Source organism: Balaenoptera ricei, chromosome 17 (genome assembly GCF_028023285.1).
Source record: "Balaenoptera ricei isolate mBalRic1 chromosome 17, mBalRic1.hap2, whole genome shotgun sequence".
NCBI lineage: Eukaryota > Metazoa > Chordata > Mammalia > Artiodactyla > Balaenopteridae > Balaenoptera > Balaenoptera ricei.
The window spans coordinates 69,636,259-69,656,619 of record NC_082655.1 but is presented as its reverse complement, the minus strand read 5'-3'; the positions used below and the strand labels follow the sequence as shown (position 1 = coordinate 69,656,619).

Sequence of the window (20,361 nt, the reverse complement as noted above, 5' to 3'; positions counted from 1 at the left end):
TCTTCCTGGTTCAATCTTGGAAGGTTATACCTTTCTAAGAATTTGTCCATTTCTTCCAGGTTGTCTGTTTTATTGGCATAGAGTTGCTTGTAGTAGTCTCTTAGGATGCTTTGTATTTCTGTGGTGTCTGTTGTAACTTCTCCTTTTTCATTTCTAATTTTATTGATTTGAGTCCTCTCCCTCTTTTTCTTGATGAGTCTGGCTAATGGTTTATCAATTTTGATTATCTTAAAGAACCAGCTTTTAGTTTTATTAATCTTTGCTATTGTTTTCTTTGTTTCTATTCCATTTATTTCTGCTCTGATCTTGATGATTTGTTTCCTTCTGCTAACTTTGGGTTTTGTTTGTTCTTCTTTCTCTAGTTCCTTTAGGTGTAAGGTTAGATTGTTTATTTGAGATTTTTCTTGTTTCTTTAGGTAGGCTTGTATAGCTATGAACTTCCCTCTTAGAACTGCTTTTGCTGCATCCCATAGGTTTTGGATCTTCGTGTTTTCATTGTCATGTGTCTCTAGGTATTTTCTGATTTTCTCTTTGGTTTCTTCAATGATCTCTTGGTTATTTAGTAACGTATTGTTTAGCCTCCATGCGTTTGTGTTTTTTACGTTTTTTTCCCTGTAATTCATTTCTAATCTCATAGCCTTGTGGTCAGAAAAGGTGCTTGATATGATTTCAATTTTCTTAAATTTACTGAGGCTTGATTTGTGACCCAAGATGTGATCTATCCTGGAGAATGTTCCGTGCACACTTGAGAAGAAAGTGCTGTTTTTGTTGAAATGTCCTATAAATATCAATTAAATCTATCTGGTCTATTGTGTCATTTAAAGCTTCTGTTTCCTTATTTATTTTCATTTTGGATGATCTGTCCATTGGTGTAAATGAGGTGTTAAAGTCCCCCACTATTATTGTGTTACTGTTGATTTCCTCTTTTAGAGCTGTTAGCAGTTGCCTTATGTATTGAGGTGCTCCTATGTTGGGTGCATATATATTTATAATTGTTATATCTTCTTCTTGGATTGATCCCTTGATCATTATGTAGTGTCCTTCCTTGTCTCTTGTAACATTATTTTAAAGTCTATTTTATCTGATATGAGTATAGCTGCTCCAGCTTTCTTTTGATTTCCATTTGCATGGAATATCTTTTTCCATCCCCTCACTTTCAGTCTGTATGTGTCCCTAGGTCTGAAGTGGGTCTCTTGTAGACAGCATATATATGGGTCTTGTTTTTGTATCCAGCAAGCCTGTGTCTTTTGGTTGGAGCATTTAATCCATTTACGTTTAAGGTAATTATTGATATGTATGTTCCTATGACCATTTTCTTAATTGTTTTGGGTTTGTTTTTGTAGGTCCTTTTCTTCTCTTGTGTTTCCCACTTAGAGAAGTTCCTTTAGCATTTGTTGTAGAGGTGGTTTGGTGGTGCTGAATTCTCTTAGCTTTTGCTTGTCTGTAAAGCTTTTGATTTCTCCTTTGAATCTGAATGAGATCCTTGCTGGGTAGAGTAATACTGGTTGTAGGTTCTTCCCTTTCATCACTTTAAGTATATCATGCCACTCCCTTCTGGCTTGTAGAGTTTCTGCTGAGAAATCAGCTGTTAACCTTATGGGAGTTCCCTTGTATGTTATTTTTTGTTTTTCCCTTGCTGCTTTCAATAATTTTTCTTTGTCTTTAAGTTTTGCCAATTTGATTACTATGTGTCTTGGCATGTTTCTCTTTGGGTTTATCCTGTATGGGACTTGCTGCGCTTCCTGGACTTGGGTGGCTATTTCCTTTCACATGTTAGGGAATTTTTCAACTATAATCTCTTCAAATATTTTCTCAGGTCCTTTCTCTCTCTCTTCTCCTTCTGGGACCCCTATAATGCGAATGTTGTTGCATTTAATGTTGTCCCAGAGGTCTCTTATGCTGTCTTCATTTCTTTTCATTCTTTTTTCTTTATTCTGTTCCGCAGCAGTGAATTCCACCATTCTTTCCTCCAGGTCACTTATCCGTTCTTCTGCCTCAGTTATTCTGCTATTGATTCCTTCTAGAGTAGTTTTCATTTCACTTATTGTATTGTTTATCTGTTTGTTTGTTCTTTAATTCTTCTAGGTCTTTGTTAAACATTTCTTGCACCTTCTTGATTTTTGCCTCCGTTCTTTTTCTGAGGTCCTGGATCATCTTCACTATCATTATTGTGAATTCTTTTTGTGGAAGCTTGCCTATCTCCACTTCATTTAGTTGTTTTTCTGGGGTTTTATCTTGTCCCTTCATCTGGTACATAGCCCTCTGCCTTTTCATCTTGTCTATCTTTCTGTGAATGTGTTTTTTGTTCCACAGGCTGCAGGATTGTAGTTCTTCTTGCTTCTGCTGTCTGCCCTCTGGTAGATGAGGCTATCTAAGAGGCTTGTGTAAGTTTCCTGATGGGAGGGACTGGTGGACTGGTGTTCTTGATGAGACCCTTGAGCTAGATATAGGCTTGTCACCCTAGTACTCACCAATCTCCTGTAAATAGAGCACCATGAAGTAACAAGGTGCTCACTCCTTTATGTAAAGATGTTAAAGAGCCTCTCAGTGATTTTTTCCTGGGCCTGTCAGGTAGCTAAAAAACTTTGCTTTCATATTTTATCTTCCCAAAGAACCTGTGGCTTGCTGGTTTCAGTGCCATTAAAAGAACGTGTAATGGCATCTTTAAATGACTTTCAAAGTTGACCTATGTAAGCCACTTAATAAAAAAAATTATCTTGAATTACTTGAATAAATACTTTTTGGTCCTCAAAGGAAGTAAATTTACTTAGGGTCATGCTGGGTGTAGGAAATTCCTTTTGATTTACTCATTCATTATTTACCGAGGGCCCATGGTGGACAAAGCACTTAATCTGGAATTTATCATCAGCTTACTGTTCTTTTTGTTTCAATTTTCATCTTTAAAACTAGAAACGTATTAAAAATCAGGGTAAGGTGTGGTGGCACCACGTTGGTAAATTCGCTTGGTAGCTGCTTCCCATGGCTCAAAATATGAGTGGAGTTTTAGATCGTCAGTCTGAATATGATTTGTACTAGTTCTTTCTTTCTTCCCTCAAAGAAAGGAGTTACAGATGAAAGTAGGTTTGTATGGATTAAAGAACTTTACAATATTGCCAGTGTGGGTGTAAAGAACCAAATGAACTTCTTTGTCAACGTCCAATCTTCTTGTGTTGTGAGCGAATCTGGGGTGGTCAAGAAAAATGCAAGTTTGATTACGGCTGAGTTGGTTGGTTATAAACTGTCAACAAATTCCAGCTACAGTAGGCAATTTTCAGCTGTCTTTCACTCGCCAGTACCATCTGTCTTTTTCTCCTGGCTACTTTTCTCTATTTCAGGAAAGTAAGGGGAAAAAAAGTAAATAGATTTGCCAAAGCCAGCAACCTACAGAAGAATCTCCTTCTGAATTTCCAGTTTAAAAAGATACATGAACACATACAAAAAAGTTTTTAAAATTATAAAAACCTTTACAGCGTGTTTACAAAATTGCGCTCTAGTGTATTACTTTTGCATTATTTCCAAAATGGACAGACTTTCTAAATACTGGGTTGGCCAAAAAGTTCATTCGGGTTTTCTCGTAACATCAGGAAAATGTGAACGAACTTTTTGGCCAAGCCTATATAAACAAGCACAGATAACTTGTTTCCCCTCAAGGTAAGACCAATTCTTCATATTCATCACCAGAAAGTTCTGATGCTGATACATCTGCTTGTTTGGAAACTCTTGGTAGAACCACCACTGTACCCCTTAGAAAGCTAATATTTTCTCAGGAGTTTCAGTATGAAAAACTATGCTCCTTAATTGATTAGATTCTTAAGTCATTTATCAACTGATAATGATAAACATATTACTAATCACATAACGAAATGAACTGTCAAAATAATTCTAATGGATAATTGCTCCTACAAAATATTTACCTTAATATTTTCTAATCAAGTTTGCTAGTGTTTTAACCAAAGTAAATGATGAGGTTTTTCAGTTTGAGGTTGTGGAATCACTCTAGTTGGGTATTAGTTTCTTTGATGAACCAACTCTTAAGCTTCTCAGTTTTATTTTAAAGTTTCCAAGTGCCCTAAATAGAGCTGGCCTTTGGATCCCCAGTATTTATCCATTCATTTAGGCCAGTGATTCTCAAGATGGGCTGCTTTAAAATCACCCATGAGCTTTAAAAAATATGCCACACTGAGCCTTACTTAGACAAGAATCTCCTGTGCATAGGTATCGGGCCTTTCGAAAAAGCTCACCAGGTGATTTTAATATATCGTCCAGCTCAAATTTAGGCTAACATCTGGAAGCCAGTAATTTAGGCTAATTAATCTGGAAACTGACGGCTCTCAGTCCTCTTAGATTCTATACTAGATAAAAGGGGAAGACAGTATTAGAATACAGCTGGTCCTTGCTTCCTCTCTCCTCTCTTGAGTGTGTCTGCTGGATGTGGTCAACTGCCTCTCAGCATTTATGCCTATGCCCTCTTTGGATTTCCTGTGCTGAAAGGGCTGGGAAGCTGAAAAGTACCTTTCCTCGACTCTCTTGCACCTGTGGTTCTGGGTACAAATCTGTGAACTCTGACAAGACAGGAAGTTAAGAACGAGGCAGAGGCCATCTCCTGCTGCGTTGCTGTGGCGCGTCGAGGTCGCAGAGGTGTGACTGTTTAGAGGCAGTCAGGTGGCTGGACTCAGAACTCCAGGGTCTAGTCACCAGCTTCCTGGCATGAGAGGCAATTGTGGTAACGACAGTGGTGGCAGCAGTAGCACAGCAACAGCTTCCTGACCGCTGGGCTGTCACACCAGGTCTGCCTACTTGGTCCTTGTCAAGTAGGCAACTGGAAACCAGCAAGTTGATGAAAAGCCCATGAAATGGAGCCCAAAATGGCTTTTTTAAACTGTTGTAGTTTCTTAGTTCCTTATGGCTGATTATTATTTCTACCCCAATTGTATGCACTCCTAAAATAGCGACTCCTAGATCTATTAAGAATTTTCCAAGTGATGTCATCAACTTAGTACAAAACCACCTCCCCAAAGCTTCTAGGGAGAAAGGGGGGTGGTCAGAATTTGAAATTTTAAAGGTATTTAATTTTCAAAATGTTTGAAATTTTTTTATGGCAAAAGGAGTCATCTCCTATGTCATATCGTTAAGAGGGCTGGATCACCTGGGGCCAGACACATGGGGCCACATAAAGATGACTATAACTATACATTATGTACAGTTGTACAGAGTAAACGATCATCTTTTGAAAATACCCCTGGCTACAGTAATAAAAGTCAATTAAAATGATCTCTACCTACCAGCCCCGTGGAACTTAACTGACTGTTCTCTGTTATTATCTTGGGAACAACAAAATGAATAATTCTAAATGAGTGCTCTCCATGAGGAGACAACTGGTTTAAAACACTCGTTTTTTAGACTCTGTTCTCTGTGGAATAAAGGGTGATATTTGATTCTGTATCAGTTCCACATGACCTATATTGAATGGCAGGAAATAGAGACTTGTTAAAATAACTGGTATATTCTTTTCTTCCAAATAATAATAACTGGTATATTCTTTTCTTCCAAATAATAATTAATAAAGCATGTGAGTTTTTACTGAGGACCTATAGATATATAAGCACTTCCCTGAGAGGCATTCAGAGAATCAAAGCATGCCTTCAAAGCTACAGCAATGACTAAAATGTGTTCAATATGAACAAGAGATTTATGCACAGCTGTGACTCTACCCTGTTCTAGAAACACAGATAAAATACCTTTCTGCAAAAAGCCTATAAGTACTTTAATAAGCCTGTAAATATGTCTCTGGCAGGTAGGTATTTGTGTGGACCAAGGAGGGATGTCACAGCCCCTTTGCACCCCTTGGCCCAGCCTTCCACCGAGACTAGGGTTCTCACCATTGACTCAGAGCCCTGAACCCTTCCCAGGCCTCGCCAGACATCATCAGGGATTTTTCTGCCAGTTTTGGCAGTACAACCACTTGCTGAAAAGTTGGAGTAGTTGAAGTTAGTCATTTACAATCATGCCTCTCAGCGCTGAAATCCTAGGGTTCCAAACAAAAGGTAACCCACTCCTTCCCTTCTCACTAATTCACTAGCCTGTGTTTCTCCCTCCCAGATTCTACACTGACTCTCCATCTCTTCACCACATCCTTTCGCCTTGTGCCTGTTGGAATCCCTCTTTGATCGTAAATAAAATCCCTACATCCTCCAGTCTCTTCAGAGAACTTCTCTCTTCTCATATTCTTGCCCCAATAGAAACCAGACTCTCTCAAGGACACAGATTCTTCCGTGGCTGTCTCTTCTCCCACTTCTCTGACCACGGGGCCAGAAGGGAGGGAGGTCAGCATCCTCCTGGGCTCCCATTGGTGCTGCTCCATTAATCTTCTAACTTCCAGGAAAAGCTCGTCCTCCCTTCAGCATCAGGCCATTCCTGGTTGCTTACCTCCAAGCTGGTATTTCCTGTCCCAGGAGTACATTCTCTCCCTCCACCTCTAATCTACCCATAAGCCAAGGAGATTCAAGGCTGCTGGGATGGTTTTCTGGTGACTAAGCCCACTCATTCTTGACCGCATCAGCCTCAATGATCTCCACCTCAGCCATCTCCTTCATTGCTACCCCTATAATCTTGTCGCCAGCCACAAATATTCTTCCCCAGAACTCTTAACATCCAATAGCCTACACTTTATCAAAACTTCTTTCCTTCCAGCTTGTTGCCCTCACACCTGTTTTAAAGATCTTAATACCCTTGATTCTTCCATTTTGTCCTATCATTCTTCCTAGACTCTCCTCCCTTCCTATCCAGACTAGACCCCATGGATGAATACTTGAGCTAGTATCTCACTAGGAACCTCAACTTCCCTCCACCCTGATCTTTTTGTGGTCCTAACCACCAAAACCTCAACTCTGTATCAGTGCTGCAATCTTTCTTCTCTGCGACAACCACTATTATTGGTTCTTACCCAGATTTTTTTCTCTCGCAACACTCTTTAACCCCTATTTCTTTACTCTGAGTAGATGAATTTTGCTTCTCACTTCATCCAGATAATTTGGCTGTCAGTTATGATCTCTTTAAACTTGTTGACTCTCTTCTCCACAATCTTAACTAGATCCACAGTTACCTCTTTCGTCTTATAGGATAAGCTATCTTTCCTAGTGTTCAAACCCCCTCCCTCACCTGTGCATTCTTTCCTGCATCATCAATGTCTCCTTCCTTGCTGGTCCTTCCCCTCAGCCTACAGGCCAAAATAGCCTCCTTACCCTAACATGCCAGGTCTCAAGCATCCACTGATGTAGCATCTTCCTGTAGTCACTCCTCCCTCTCTGCCTCTCCCCTATTGTAACTTCTAAGAGTAGTAGGATAGTCTGCTCTACTGCTCCATGTTCTCACCTCCTGTTCACTCTTCTGTCTTCTGCTCCTAACAATCTAATGCTACATTAGAGTTACCAGTGCAATTTCCATCATCAAATCCAAAGGAAACTGATCAATCCTTTTCTGGCAGGATATCGCTGCAGCACTTGGTGCCACTGACATCCTTTCTCCCAAAAGGTTTTTGTTTCTTCTTTGACTCCTGCGACTATTTTCCACTTGTTCCATTCTTACTGCTTAACTATTCCTTAAAAAAACAAACAACAAACAAAACCCTCAAAATATCTAAATCTGTCTATTCAGTCACCGAAGACAGAAGACTTGGAGTCATCCTTGAGTTCCTCCTCTTCCACCTACATCCAAACAAGTGCAGAGTCCAGGTGATTTTGCTTCTGAAACATATTTTGGAGTTCTCTCTTGATTCTAGGACTCTGGTCCTGACTCAGGGGCCTCGTTATCTCTCATCTGGATCACTACTGTGGCCTCGTACTGCTCCTCCGCCCACTTACATGTGGTTCCCTGGCTGACATCCTCCAATTGTGCAGGATCACCCACAAGATGAGGTCTGAGCTCCTAACTCTGAACAGCAGGCTGCCCACAACCTGGCCTCCCCCCTCTTCTCTAGCATCTTTTCTTTCTACTCCCCAACTTGTACCAGTTCCCTGCACACATACTATGCTGCTTCTTGCCTTTGCTTGCATTGTCCCCTCTACCTTCAAGGTCCTGAGTCTCATCCTTTGCCTAACTGACACAGCTCCTGCAGAGTCTGGCTTTTTTCTGTCCCTGTCTCCCTATCCACCTTGTAGGCCTGGATAAGCTACTCTCCTTTCCTCACACAGTAAAATGCTTCCATGTTTACACTGATTACTTAGAGGTAATGGTGAAATCACAGGGAAGTGTGGTTACTTCCCCCTCCCCCATTACACTAATAAGAAGCTCATGAAAGGCAAATATAACTGTGTTATATTCATGTTGGTTTCCCCAATGTGAAAAATAGAACCTGAAACACAGTTGTTTGCACTCAATGCATAACCTGAATACAGTTATCATTCAGTTCAACTGAGTACAAATGAATTAAGCAAGGGAAAAGCATGCTTACTTGTACTGGATGTTGGTTTCCTGTAGGAAGGCTAACAGGGCTCGGGAACCATTGTGGGGAATATGGACATCAGTAACTGTTCCCTCTGATACCTGGGAGATACTGCTGGGCTGCCACAGGTCCACCTGTAGTGCAGGAACCAACCTATAATTCATATTCAATGTAGGTGGGGAAAGATCCATGTCACAATGTCAAACATGTTGTCTTGCTTGCATACAGCAATACCAAACACATTTCAGAATTAGCCTCAATGCTTACATCATCAGGGTAAAACTCCTAGTTGATTTTGAATTTAGTGTCCAAATTATATGACAGCCATATAGAACGTGATCGTTTACAAGTAAGAGTTTAAAGACCAATCCATTAAAGTCACAAGATAAAAATGAGGTAAAATAGTTTTAAGTATGACTTTGATAGTGCTTAAAATTATTTATTGCACAAATACTTGAATACTAGTACGAAAGAGAAAGATATAAGTGACCCTTCATCCTACTATACAAGCAAATCGTGGTAGCTTGACAACGTTTGGTAACTTTAAATGGAGCATTCCCCTGATGCCACCTCCCCCCACGACTGATGCCTGTTCACCAGTTCCTCCTCAGCCTTCACATGTCAGTAGAAACATGCCTTTCTCGGCGGGGGGGGGGGGACTTGTCAGCTAGGATAGGGCTCCTTGTCATAGTTCTTCTTCAGCATAGTTCTCGTGCTTCTTTCATCACGTAACTGCCTCTTACCAGAACGTAAGCTCCACGAAGGCAAAGGATTTGTCCACTTGGTTACCACCCCATTCCAAGAGCCTAAAACGATGCCTTGTGCATATTAGCAACTCAGTTGTTATTTGCTGCATGAGTGTAGACCCCACAGGGTTCATCACGTGTTCAGTGTTTTGCAGGAATGCTGGAACGTGTTTGGCTTACAGCAGTGTTCCCGGTGCTTGTCTAGTGCTCCACGCCTGGTAGGAGCTGCACAGGCATTGAAAGAATGACTCAATTCAGTGGGGATGGAGGACAGCCCCATCTTCTGCACAAGTCAAGAGGTACATTTTCAATACGGCACAGTTTGCCTGTGCAGTCACGTCTACGTCTCCTACTTGGGACTCCCTCTTCCTGCGTTTCCCGTCTTGGTCTGCTGTAGGATCTTGATCTCTGCTAAGACCTTATCTGATAAAGTTTAGTTACTTCATCTTTACTTAGGTGTCAGTGTCCGCATTCTGTTAGGGAACTCTAGAAGACCAAAAATACTTCGGACTGAAGGAAATACACCCCTGGTGGTATAATTTCATCTGGAACAGGGTAGAGAGGCATTTATTTTGGGGACAATGAATTTACTTGTTTTTCTTTCAAGAAGCTTACTCCTCCACTAACTTGCAAGGGCAACTCTGACTCAACATGCTAATCCAACAAGCATAGCACAACGGAAGTGTGGGGCTGGGAGGGATGCTGAGAGGTCATTTGATCCATCTGTCGGCCCTTGGGCAAGGATACTAGGATACAAGAATCTAGGACTGGACCCAACTGTCCCCATTTGATGCATCTAAACCACATCTTTTGTTTCCCAAAGAAGGAGAGTCGACACTATCCTAATTTAACTCATATCCACATTTAACAAGATTGTCAGACATTTTCTTAATCCTTTACACTGCAGCACACTTTTCATTTTTTCTTGTTCCATTCTTCAGTGAGGAATGGCTGATTTCTTGCTCTTGTGAGATAAAGCACTTTTCTCTACATGTTAGATTTTCTAATCCTTTAATCATCTTTGCCTCTAAACGCATTACAGAGACAGATTTTGATATTAAGGTGTATCACCTAATACCTGTGGAGATGAGGAAGGCAGTGCTCTATTTAGAGGGTGGAGAGCCACAGGAACGTGAAATATCTGAACAGCCACGCTGGTGATGAGTCTGTAAGTGCTGTTTTCTGGGGCCTAGGCTAAGATAAGAATCCTCGACCCACAGAGGAGAGTAGCTTCCCCATAGGAAAATTCCATGGAGGAAACAGACCCTATGGCCTGACCTGGAGAAGGCTTCCTAGGAAACGTCATCAGAAAACAATTGGTCTAAAAGAAACCAACAAAAAAGAATTTGCAAAAATCAGGAACTGTATTTTGTTTTGATATTAGGAAAGTAAATTAAAATGAATTGTATTGTTCTCCAGCAATATTTTAGGGAAGGGGTGCTTGGATAAGTAACATGGATATTTCAGTCTGGGTGGCAGGCAGATGCCTGTATCAAGATATAGGGGACAGTAATACGTGAGATTTGTAAAGTACCACCCACTTTATAGGTGTTTCTAGACTCAGGTTCATAGAAGTGAAGTCACTTTCCCAAGGATGCACAGCTACCAAACGGTGACAGAGGATATGCTTAACTCCACTGCCCATAATTTGCTGGCTGGGTAAGTGTCTCCAGGATTTCCTGAGACTATCTCAGAATAAGAAGCACCTTCCAACTTCCTGACTTAGTGTTTGAGACAGTCTGGTTGGTGGGTCTCACATCCTGGTCTGCCCTGTTAGGGGCTTTTTGCCCTAAGAATTATATATGCAGGTATTTCAAAGTTCTAATCAGCCCACCATGGGCAGGTTACCATCAATCATTTCTGTAGAGCCTGATCCCATCTGGATGAAGTGATTCTGAACTGACCCTGGATTGGGTGACCCTGGATTATGAAGACAAAGTATCACCGGCCTGGTCAGGATGGCCTAAGGCTGTTTGCCAACCAACTGTCTCAGGTCTTCACTGCAAACAGCCATCTGATATTCCAAGGAAAGGATGCTCCTTTGCAGAGCCTTCTGGCCTTGGAAGCTGGTGGTGGTTCCCGTGCATTCCTTTCCTTATATGACTACCAGTCACAGCCAGATCTATTTAAGAGGTGGAGGCAGTTTAGAGTAAAAGTCAACAGCATGGACTTGGGAATCCAACGGCTCTGGGCTGGAATACTAGCTCTGCAGCATTGACTGCGTGACTTTGGGTGAGGTTTTAACATTTCTGAGCCTTAGATTCCTCATCTGTACTGTGAAGATCATTTTAAAACCTACCCAAGGGTTTTTTGTTTTTAAGATTAACTGGAATATCAGAAGTAAAACACATAGCAGAGAGTCCGGCACACAGTGACAGCTTGAAAGCTATTAACTTTGTTCTTATTGTTATCTGAAAAGCATATGGGTGGCCAACGTGGTGGAGTAGGAAGACCTAGAACTCACCTCCTCCCAAGGGCCTCACCTCCTCCCAAGGGCACACCATAATTACAACTATTTACTGAGCAGCTATGGATGAGAATGACCTGAAGACTAGCAGAAAAGATTTGTCACAACTAAAGGTATAAAGAAGGAACCACAACGAGACGGTAGGAGGGATGGAGATGCAGTATAGTCAAGACCACACCCCTGGGTAGGTGACCCACAACCAGGAGGAAAATCACGATTGCAGGGGTTCTTCCCAAGGAACAAGGGGTCCGAGCCTCACACTGGGCTCCTGCAAAGGAAGATGAGCCCCAGACTGTCTGGCTTTGAAGGCCAGTGTGACTGAGACTCCCCCTGGGGACATAGATCCTGATGGCAGCCATTTTGGGAAGCTCATGGTACCACGAGGACACGGCTGCTGGCAAACTCCGTTTTGGGGTCCTCCCTCTGGCCTATTAGTGAGAGGTGCTAACCTGCCCACCAGCTTAGCAGCCTGGTGACCACGCAGCGCCCCCCTGAGGCAAGGCCTGGTAGCCCTGGTAGCAAAATGCTTTAAAAAAGGAACAATTAGAGAATAAAAAAGAGCAGAAATTTATAATCCAATAGAACAATTAGAAAACAAAGTTGAGAAAATTTCCCAAGATGTAGCACAAAATGGTAAAAAGATGGCAAATAGAAAAAATATAAGAAATTACATCGTAAGTCCAACATCTGATGAATGAGAGTCATAAAGACAAAATAGAGTAGAAGGGAGAACATTATCAGATCATTTATACAAGAATTTTCAGAACTGAAAAACATGAATTTCCAGATTAAAAGGGGTTACTGAAAGCACAATGAATAGACCCACGCCAAATTACATCATCATAAAATTTCAGAATACCAGGAATAAAGAAAAGATCTTAAAAGCTTTTAGACAGTTTATGCTAATGACCAAAGAGCCACGGGACTTAACATTTCCAGCAATAGAGAGAACTAGAAAACTTCAACACTCTTCTGCTGCAAGACAACTAGAAAATACTGAATAAAATATAATTAACATTCCTTTAAAAGTAGAGTGGAGCTCCCCCCCCCCCCCAAACATAAGGGAAATTCCCAGTAGCCTAAAATAAAGAAGAAAATGCCAGTTAGGGCTGTGTGCACGTGGGTTATGATGGTAGTTCAGGTTCAGAATTGTGGGAATCTGTCACAACCATACAGGGAATAAGGTTGAGATCTGGGGCCCAAAGTTTGGAGCTGGAACTGAGATTCTAGCATAAAACTAGAACTTCAAAGGGCAATAGCCTCAGTGAAAGAGTAGGAATTAAAACAAAACAAAGCAACTACACATCAGTAAGATTTGATAAGGAGGCAGTTTGTGGTAATAAATGCAAAACCCCTCCAGACAAAGATGTACCCTCAAGCTGGGCCACGCAGAATTCTTTCATCTGAAACCTTGTTGAAGAGCTCATGAAAAAAAATTATAAAACACATGAGTGAGGTATCCGCTGTAAGTAAAAGCCAATATATTCAACACATAGCAGGATTATTCAACTCAAGATCTTCATAGTATCTAAAAGAACGGCTAGAGCAATTTCCTGAAAAAGAAAGGAAATGAAGGGCTCTTGGAATTTCTGAAGATGAGATACTTTGATGTGGTTATCACTGCATACAGATGGAATATTTAAGACAATTACGTTATTAACAGGGGAAAGGTAAAGGAGCTTCAAGGGAGGGAAAGTGTCTACAAAAACAAAAAAGCATCAGAAAAAAATAGTTTCAAAAAAGAAATAATAAAATACGTCAGTAAATATAGTTAATTAAAAAGGATTACATTCACCAGTTTAAAACAGCATGAATATTGAAAAATAAAAAGTATTCTCCTCAGTACTGGTTACAAGAGACATAAAATAAAAACAACGAAAACAAAAGAATGGAAAAAGATATATACCATACAAATACTAAAGAAAAAAAAGCTGGTAGAACTATATTAATAGAAAAGCATTTAGGGCAAAACCACTTTTGGGGATAATATAGTAATATGTATATCACTATATATAGCGTACAAATATAAAAATACGTCTATCTGTATCTATATAAATATGTATGTACACATGCACATCCATCTATACTGATAAAATGCTCAATATACCAGGAAGATATAAATACTACAATCTGAGTGTATCCAGTAAAACAGTATCAAAATATATACGGCAAAAATGGACAGTATCATCAGGATTTTAAATTATAAATCTTCCATTATATCTCAGTAACCAAAAGATCAGAATTGCTTCCCAAGCACACTTAGAATTGTTTTGAACATTAACTCAATACCAGGCTACAAAATAAGTTTTAACAAATGTCAGAGAATTCATGTCAAACAAATGTTCTCTGATTACAGTGTAATTAAATTTAGAAATCAATGACAAAATATATCTACATTTAGAAATTAACAAACAGACTTTAAATAACTTGTGGGTTAAAGAAGACACTGTAGTAAAATTAGGAACAAGTCAAAACTAAATAGGACATTTCTAAGAAATTTATGACCTTAAATGATCCTGTTACAGAAGAATAAAGATGAGAAAGTGATGAGTCATATGTCTAAATCAAGAAGTTAGAAAAATAGTAATACAAAAAAAATAGAATACAGGGCATAATAAAAAGAGGATAAATTGATAAAATGGAAAAGTAATGGTGAGGATCAAGAAAACCAAAAATTGGTCTTTGAAACATTTAAAATGGAAAAATTATTAGCACATCTGCTTAAGAACAAAAGAATGAAGGTTCAAATGACCAATATTAGCAGCGAGAAAGTGATAGCCTGAGGAAAACGATTATAAGCCAACCTTACTTATGAACGTAGGTGCCAACCCTAGAAATGTATGTCAGCAAACTAAACATAGGTAAAAGGTATTAACATCATTACTGAATGCAATTATTAGTTTAACATTATTAGTATATTTCATCATATTAATAGTAATGTATTAAAGAAAAGAAGCCGTATGATCATATCAATACACTCAGAAAAAAAGGTATCTGTAGAAATTAGTGCTGAAAAAGTGTACTTCCTTAGGCTATTAAAGAGTATCTACCAAAAATCTTCAGCAAGCATCTGTATACAAGAGTAGTGTTAGAAGCATTCATTTTAAAGTCAGAAACAAAGTAAATGTACTTTAATGCCAGTTCCACAGATTCTCATACTGAGGGTCAGTGCCAGCAAAAGAATAAAGAAAAAAAAAAAAAAAAAGGCTAAGAACCCGAAGAAACAAGATTGTCATTATTCACAAATCACTGTATACAGAGAAGGCAAGAGAGTCAATACAGGTAAACTGTGAAAATTCAAAGATTAGCAGCATTTAGAGATATAATATCAAAGTAAATATATACACACACATCAATGTAAATGTGTTTTGATCAGCCTTGAAATATCTTCACAAAAATAACATTAAGTGAAAAAGCAGGTTATAGATTAGTAGGTATAGGTGATGTCACTAAAATGGTGACATAGGAGACCCCAGCCCCCATCCTCCAACAAAGATCAACGATTAGATATCCATTAATAAAAACAGCTCTGGGTGAGATTTGGAGTCTAGTTAAGTTTCAGCAACACAGTGGAACAAAAAAAAAAAAATGGAGAATAACTGCACAAGAAGAAAAGAAAGACAGCTTCATTTTGCCTGCATCATCCCATCCCCCAAATCAGCATTGCTCAGTACCAAGAGGGAATATCCCAGTTAGAAGGCATTCCCCTCGGCAGGAAAGGAAGAGCAAGGCAAGCAACCAGCTTCTGCAGTCTCTGGGGCACTACACGAAGGCCCTGCTTCAGTTTCATCTTACCCAGACTGGCAAAGCTGAAACGTACAGCGAGGGCCAGGAACAAGGAAGAGAAGCAGGGGCTCCTGATAGCAGCCATGCAGTGGGAGCGATCATGGCTCACAGTGGCCTCTTTAAAGAGAAACCGAGTAGGAATTGCCACTGAAGAAGGAACCAATGGCCAACATAGCTGCCACAGACCTCCTGCACATTTCATCAGCTTTTGCCCCAAAGGTATTCATATTTGCTGATGCCAGCTGTCTGAGTTCCCCCTCTCCCTACCCCCTACCTCCAATCCTGGCAGAGCCTGGGAACTGTACCGGCAGCCAGCTCAGGCCTCTGTGGCTGTGCAAGTACAAACCTTTGCCCTGCTTTGACCCCTGTGGCTGACCCCCACCACTGTGCATGTACTCAGGGCTGCCCCTCCAGCTGGGCACTTGCATGCTCATTACCAGGCTCCACTGCAGCGTGCCCACCTTGAGGGAGACTGTATAGCCAGAGGAGAGCATGCTGCCAGCCAGGGCCCCTGCAACTGCCTGTGTGCCCAGCTCAGGCCCTGTCTTCTGTCACTAGCCTGCACCATGATGCTCACCTGTAGTTACCTTCTCCAGCTGCACACCTGCCTCGCCCAACCCTGTCACCAGCCTCACTGCAGTGCACACACCCAGGGGGAGATTGTGTAGTGATGGGAAGGCACACCAACAACCAGGGTTCCTGTAGTTTCCAGTAAGCTCATGGTTAACCCTGACCCTTGCTGCCTGTCTTGGCCCCTATTACTACAAGTATATCTGCATCCGGCCCCTGCTACTACACAGGCACCTGCAGTTGGTCCCCACAGCTGAGTGTGTGCATACCACCTGCTCTGGTCACCAATGCTGCTTGCCCTGATCTATAGCCATTGGACCTGGAGGGGCTGCCAAGGACCCCAACAGCCCTTTCAGCCGCCATGAACTCCCCACAAGTGTTTGCAAAGGACCACATAGTTGTTGATGCTTTGGACCTCAGTGGCCTGAGCTGAAGAGCCATCATACACCCCTGGACCTGGGACCACTACATGTCCCCAAACTTGCAGCCTGTACCATAGACCCTAGCATCACAGCATGCCCCAGCATGCCCCCACCTGCAGGTGAAAGTCTTCCCTTAGGGAAGTCAGTCCACAAAATCTGGAAGAAGTGACTGCTCCTTTAAATGTGCAGATACTTATGCAAGGCCACAGGGATCACAAAGAATTAGGGAATCATGACTCCACCAAAGGAATATAGTAAACCTCCAGTAACCGGCCCCAAGGAAATGGAGATTCAGGAATTGCCTGACAAAGAATTCAAAACAATTATTCTAAAAATGCTTAGAGAGCTACAAAAGATCACAAATAAACAATTTAATGACATCAGAAAAAACAATACAAGAACAAAATGAGAAATTTAGTAAAGTAGAAAACAAAAAGAACCAAACAGAAAATTTGGAGCTGAAGAATACAATGACTGAACTAAAGAACAGAGAGTTTTAACATTAGATTTGACCAAACTGGAGAGAGGATCAGTGAGCTACAAACAGGTCATCTGAAATTATCCAATTAGAAGAGCAAAAAGAAAAAAAAAAAAGAAAGCCTACAGGACTTATGGGACATCATACAAAAGAAATAAAGCACACATCACTGGAGTCCCAGAAGGAGATGAGAGAGAAAAAGGGGAAGAAAGCTTATTTAAAGTATAATGGCTGAGAACATCCCAAACCTACGGAGAGATTTAGACATCGAAGTTCATGAAGTGAATAAGTCACGCCAAAATTTCAATCCAAGAAGATCTTCTCCAAAACACATTGTAAGAAAACTAAAATCAAAGACAGAATTTTGGCAGCAAGAGAGAAAAAATTCTCTCATCAAAGGGAATCCCCATTAGGCTATCAGTGGCAGAGAACTTGCAGATCAGAGGAGAATGGGATGTTATATTCAAAGTGCTGAAAGAAAGGAACTGTCAACCAAGATACTCTACCCAGCAAAGCTGTCCTTCAGAAATGAAGGCCAAATAAAGACTTTCCCTAATAAACAAAAGCTGAGGGAATTCATCATCAATAAACTTGCCTTACAAGAAATGCTGAAAGGAGTTCTTCAAGCTGAAATGAAAGGATGATAATTAGAAACATGAAAACATACAACAGCACTGGTAAAGATAAGCTTATAGTCATATTCAGAATGCTCTAATACTGTAATATAGTGGCATGTTAACTACTTAACTCTAGGGTAAATGTTAAAGGAGAAAAGTGTTAAAAAGGGCTATAGCTACAGTTTGTTAATGGATACAGAATATAAAAAGATGTAAATTGTGACATCAAAAACATAAAAACGGGGAGTAAAAGGGTGTTTTTGTATGTTGAAGTTGAATTGTTATCAGAGTTAAATAGGCTGTGGTATATATAGTGTCTTATATAAGTCTCACAGTAACCACAGAACAAAAACTACAATACATTCACAAGAGATAAAGAGAAGGAAATAAAAACATACCACTATGGAAAAATCATCAATTCACATAAGGAGGCACCAAGAGAGAAAGAAAGGAATGAAGGAACCACAGAATAGCCATAAAAATATTTAAGTTGGCATTAGTAAGTCCTTATATATTAATAATTACTCTAAATGTGTTGAATTCTCCAATCAAAAGACATAAAGTAAGTGAAGGATAAAAAACAAGAACCAACTATATTCTGCCTACAAGAGACTCACTTCAGCTTAAGGACACATATTACTCAAAGGGAAGGGATGGAAAAAGATATTCCATGGAAGTTAAAAACAAAAGAGATTCGGGGTACCTATACTTATAATCAGATGAAATAGACTTTAAATTAAAAATGGTAACCAGAGACAACGTCATTATATAATGGTAAGGGGTCAATTCATCAAGAAGTTATAGCATTTATAAATATATATACATATCATCAGATCTAAATATATTAAGCAAATACAAATGAATCTAAAGGGAGACTATGTAGTCAACAATACAATAATAGTAAGGGACTTCAATATTCCACTTTCAATGATGGCTATATCATCCAGACAGAAAATCAACAATAAAACATGGGACTTAAACCATAGTTTAGGCCAAATGGACCTAACAGACATTTCATTCAACAGCAGCAGAATACACATTCTTCTCCAGTGCACATGGAGCATTCTCCAAGATAGATGATGCCCCAAAACAAGTCTTAGCAAATTTAAGAAGATTGAAATCATACCAAACATCTTGTCTGAACACAATGATATGAAACTAGAAATCAATACTAGGAGGATTACTGGAAAACTCACAAGTGTGGAAATTAAACAACACAGTCCTGAAGAGCCAAAGGGTCAAAGAGGAGATCAAAGGGTATTTTAAAGTATCTTCAAACAAAGATGGGAACACAATATATCAAAACCTATGGGATGCTACAAGCATTTCCAAGATAGAAATTTATATTGATAAATGCCTGCATTAAGAAAAATCAAACAATTTTGCAACTCAAGGAACTAGAAAAAGAAGAAAATACTAAGCCCAAAGTAAGCAGAAGAAAGGAAATAATGACCAGAGTGAAAAATAAATGAGAGACCAGAAAAACAATAGCTAAGATTAATGAAACTAAGAACTGTTTTTTTCTAAAATAGATAAGTAAAATTTACAAAACTTTAGGTACACTAAGAAAAAAAGATAGAAGTCTAAATAGTTTTTTAGACTAAAGAAAATACTTTATTTTACTTACTCATATAAGTAAATTCAGACATGAAAGAGGACATTTTACAACTAATACAACAGATACAAAGGATCATAAGGGACTCCTATGAATAATTATACACCAAAAAATTGGACAACCTGTAAGAAACGGATATATTCCTAGAAACATACAACCTACCAAGACTGAATCATGATGAAATAGAAAATCTGAACAGACCAATAGCTAGTAAGGAAGTTGAATCAGTAATCAGAAGCCTCCCAACACAGAAAAACCCAGCATGAGATGGTTTCACTGGTTAATTCTATCAAACATTTAAAGAAGACTTAACACTTACCTTTCTCAAACTCTGAAAAAATTTAAAACTCATTTTATGAGGCCAACATTACACTGATACTACAAGAAAAGAAAACTACAGGCCAATATCCCTGATGAATACAGATGTAAAACTTCTCAACAAAATATTAGCAAACTGAATTCAACAGCACATTAAGAGGATCATACACTATGGTCAAGTGGAATTTAACCCTGGAATTCAAGGATGGCTCAACATATACAAATCAATTAATGAGATATACAACATTAATAGAGTAAAAAATAAAAATCAAATTATAATCTCAATAGATGCAGAAAAAGCATTTGACAAAAGACAACATCCTTTCATGATAAAAATGCTCAACAAATTGGGTACAGAAAGAATGTACCTTAACACAATAAAGGCCATATATGACAAACCCACAGCCAACATCACACTCAACAGCAAAAAGCTGAAAACTTTTCCTCTAAGATCAAAAACAAGACAAATTCTCACCACTCCTATTCAAAATAGTACTGGAAGTCCAAGCCAGAACAACCAGTCAAGAAAAAGAAATAAAAGGCATTCAAATTGGATAGGAAGAAGTAAAACTGTGTTTGTTTGCAGATGATATACTCTTATATAGAGCAAATCCTAAAGACCCCACCAAAAAAACTGTTAGAAAGAATAAATTCAGTAAAATTGTAGGATAGAAAATAAATATATAAAAATCAGTTAAATTCTATACACTAACAATGAACTATAGGAAAGAAAAATTAAGAAAACAATTCTGTTTACAGTGTTTCAAATAATAAAAACACTTAGGAATAAATTTAACTAAGGAAGTATAAGATTTGTAGACTGAAAATTGCCAAGTCTCTGAAGAAAGAAATTGAAGATGACACAAATGGAAAAACATCCATTAATATTGTTAAAATGTTCA

General features: G+C 39.4%; 1 protein-coding gene across 1 annotated transcript in view; it reads right to left on the bottom strand.

The window, feature by feature from the left end:
* CPA6 (carboxypeptidase A6) overlaps nucleotides 1–20,361 on the bottom strand; it is a 268,189-nt gene that overhangs the window by 75,673 nt on the left and 172,155 nt on the right. The window contains exon 3 of the mRNA XM_059901699.1: nucleotides 8,450–8,574. Within this exon, the coding sequence (XP_059757682.1) occupies nucleotides 8,450–8,574 (125 nt within the window). The remainder of the gene's footprint in view (nucleotides 1–8,449; nucleotides 8,575–20,361) is intronic.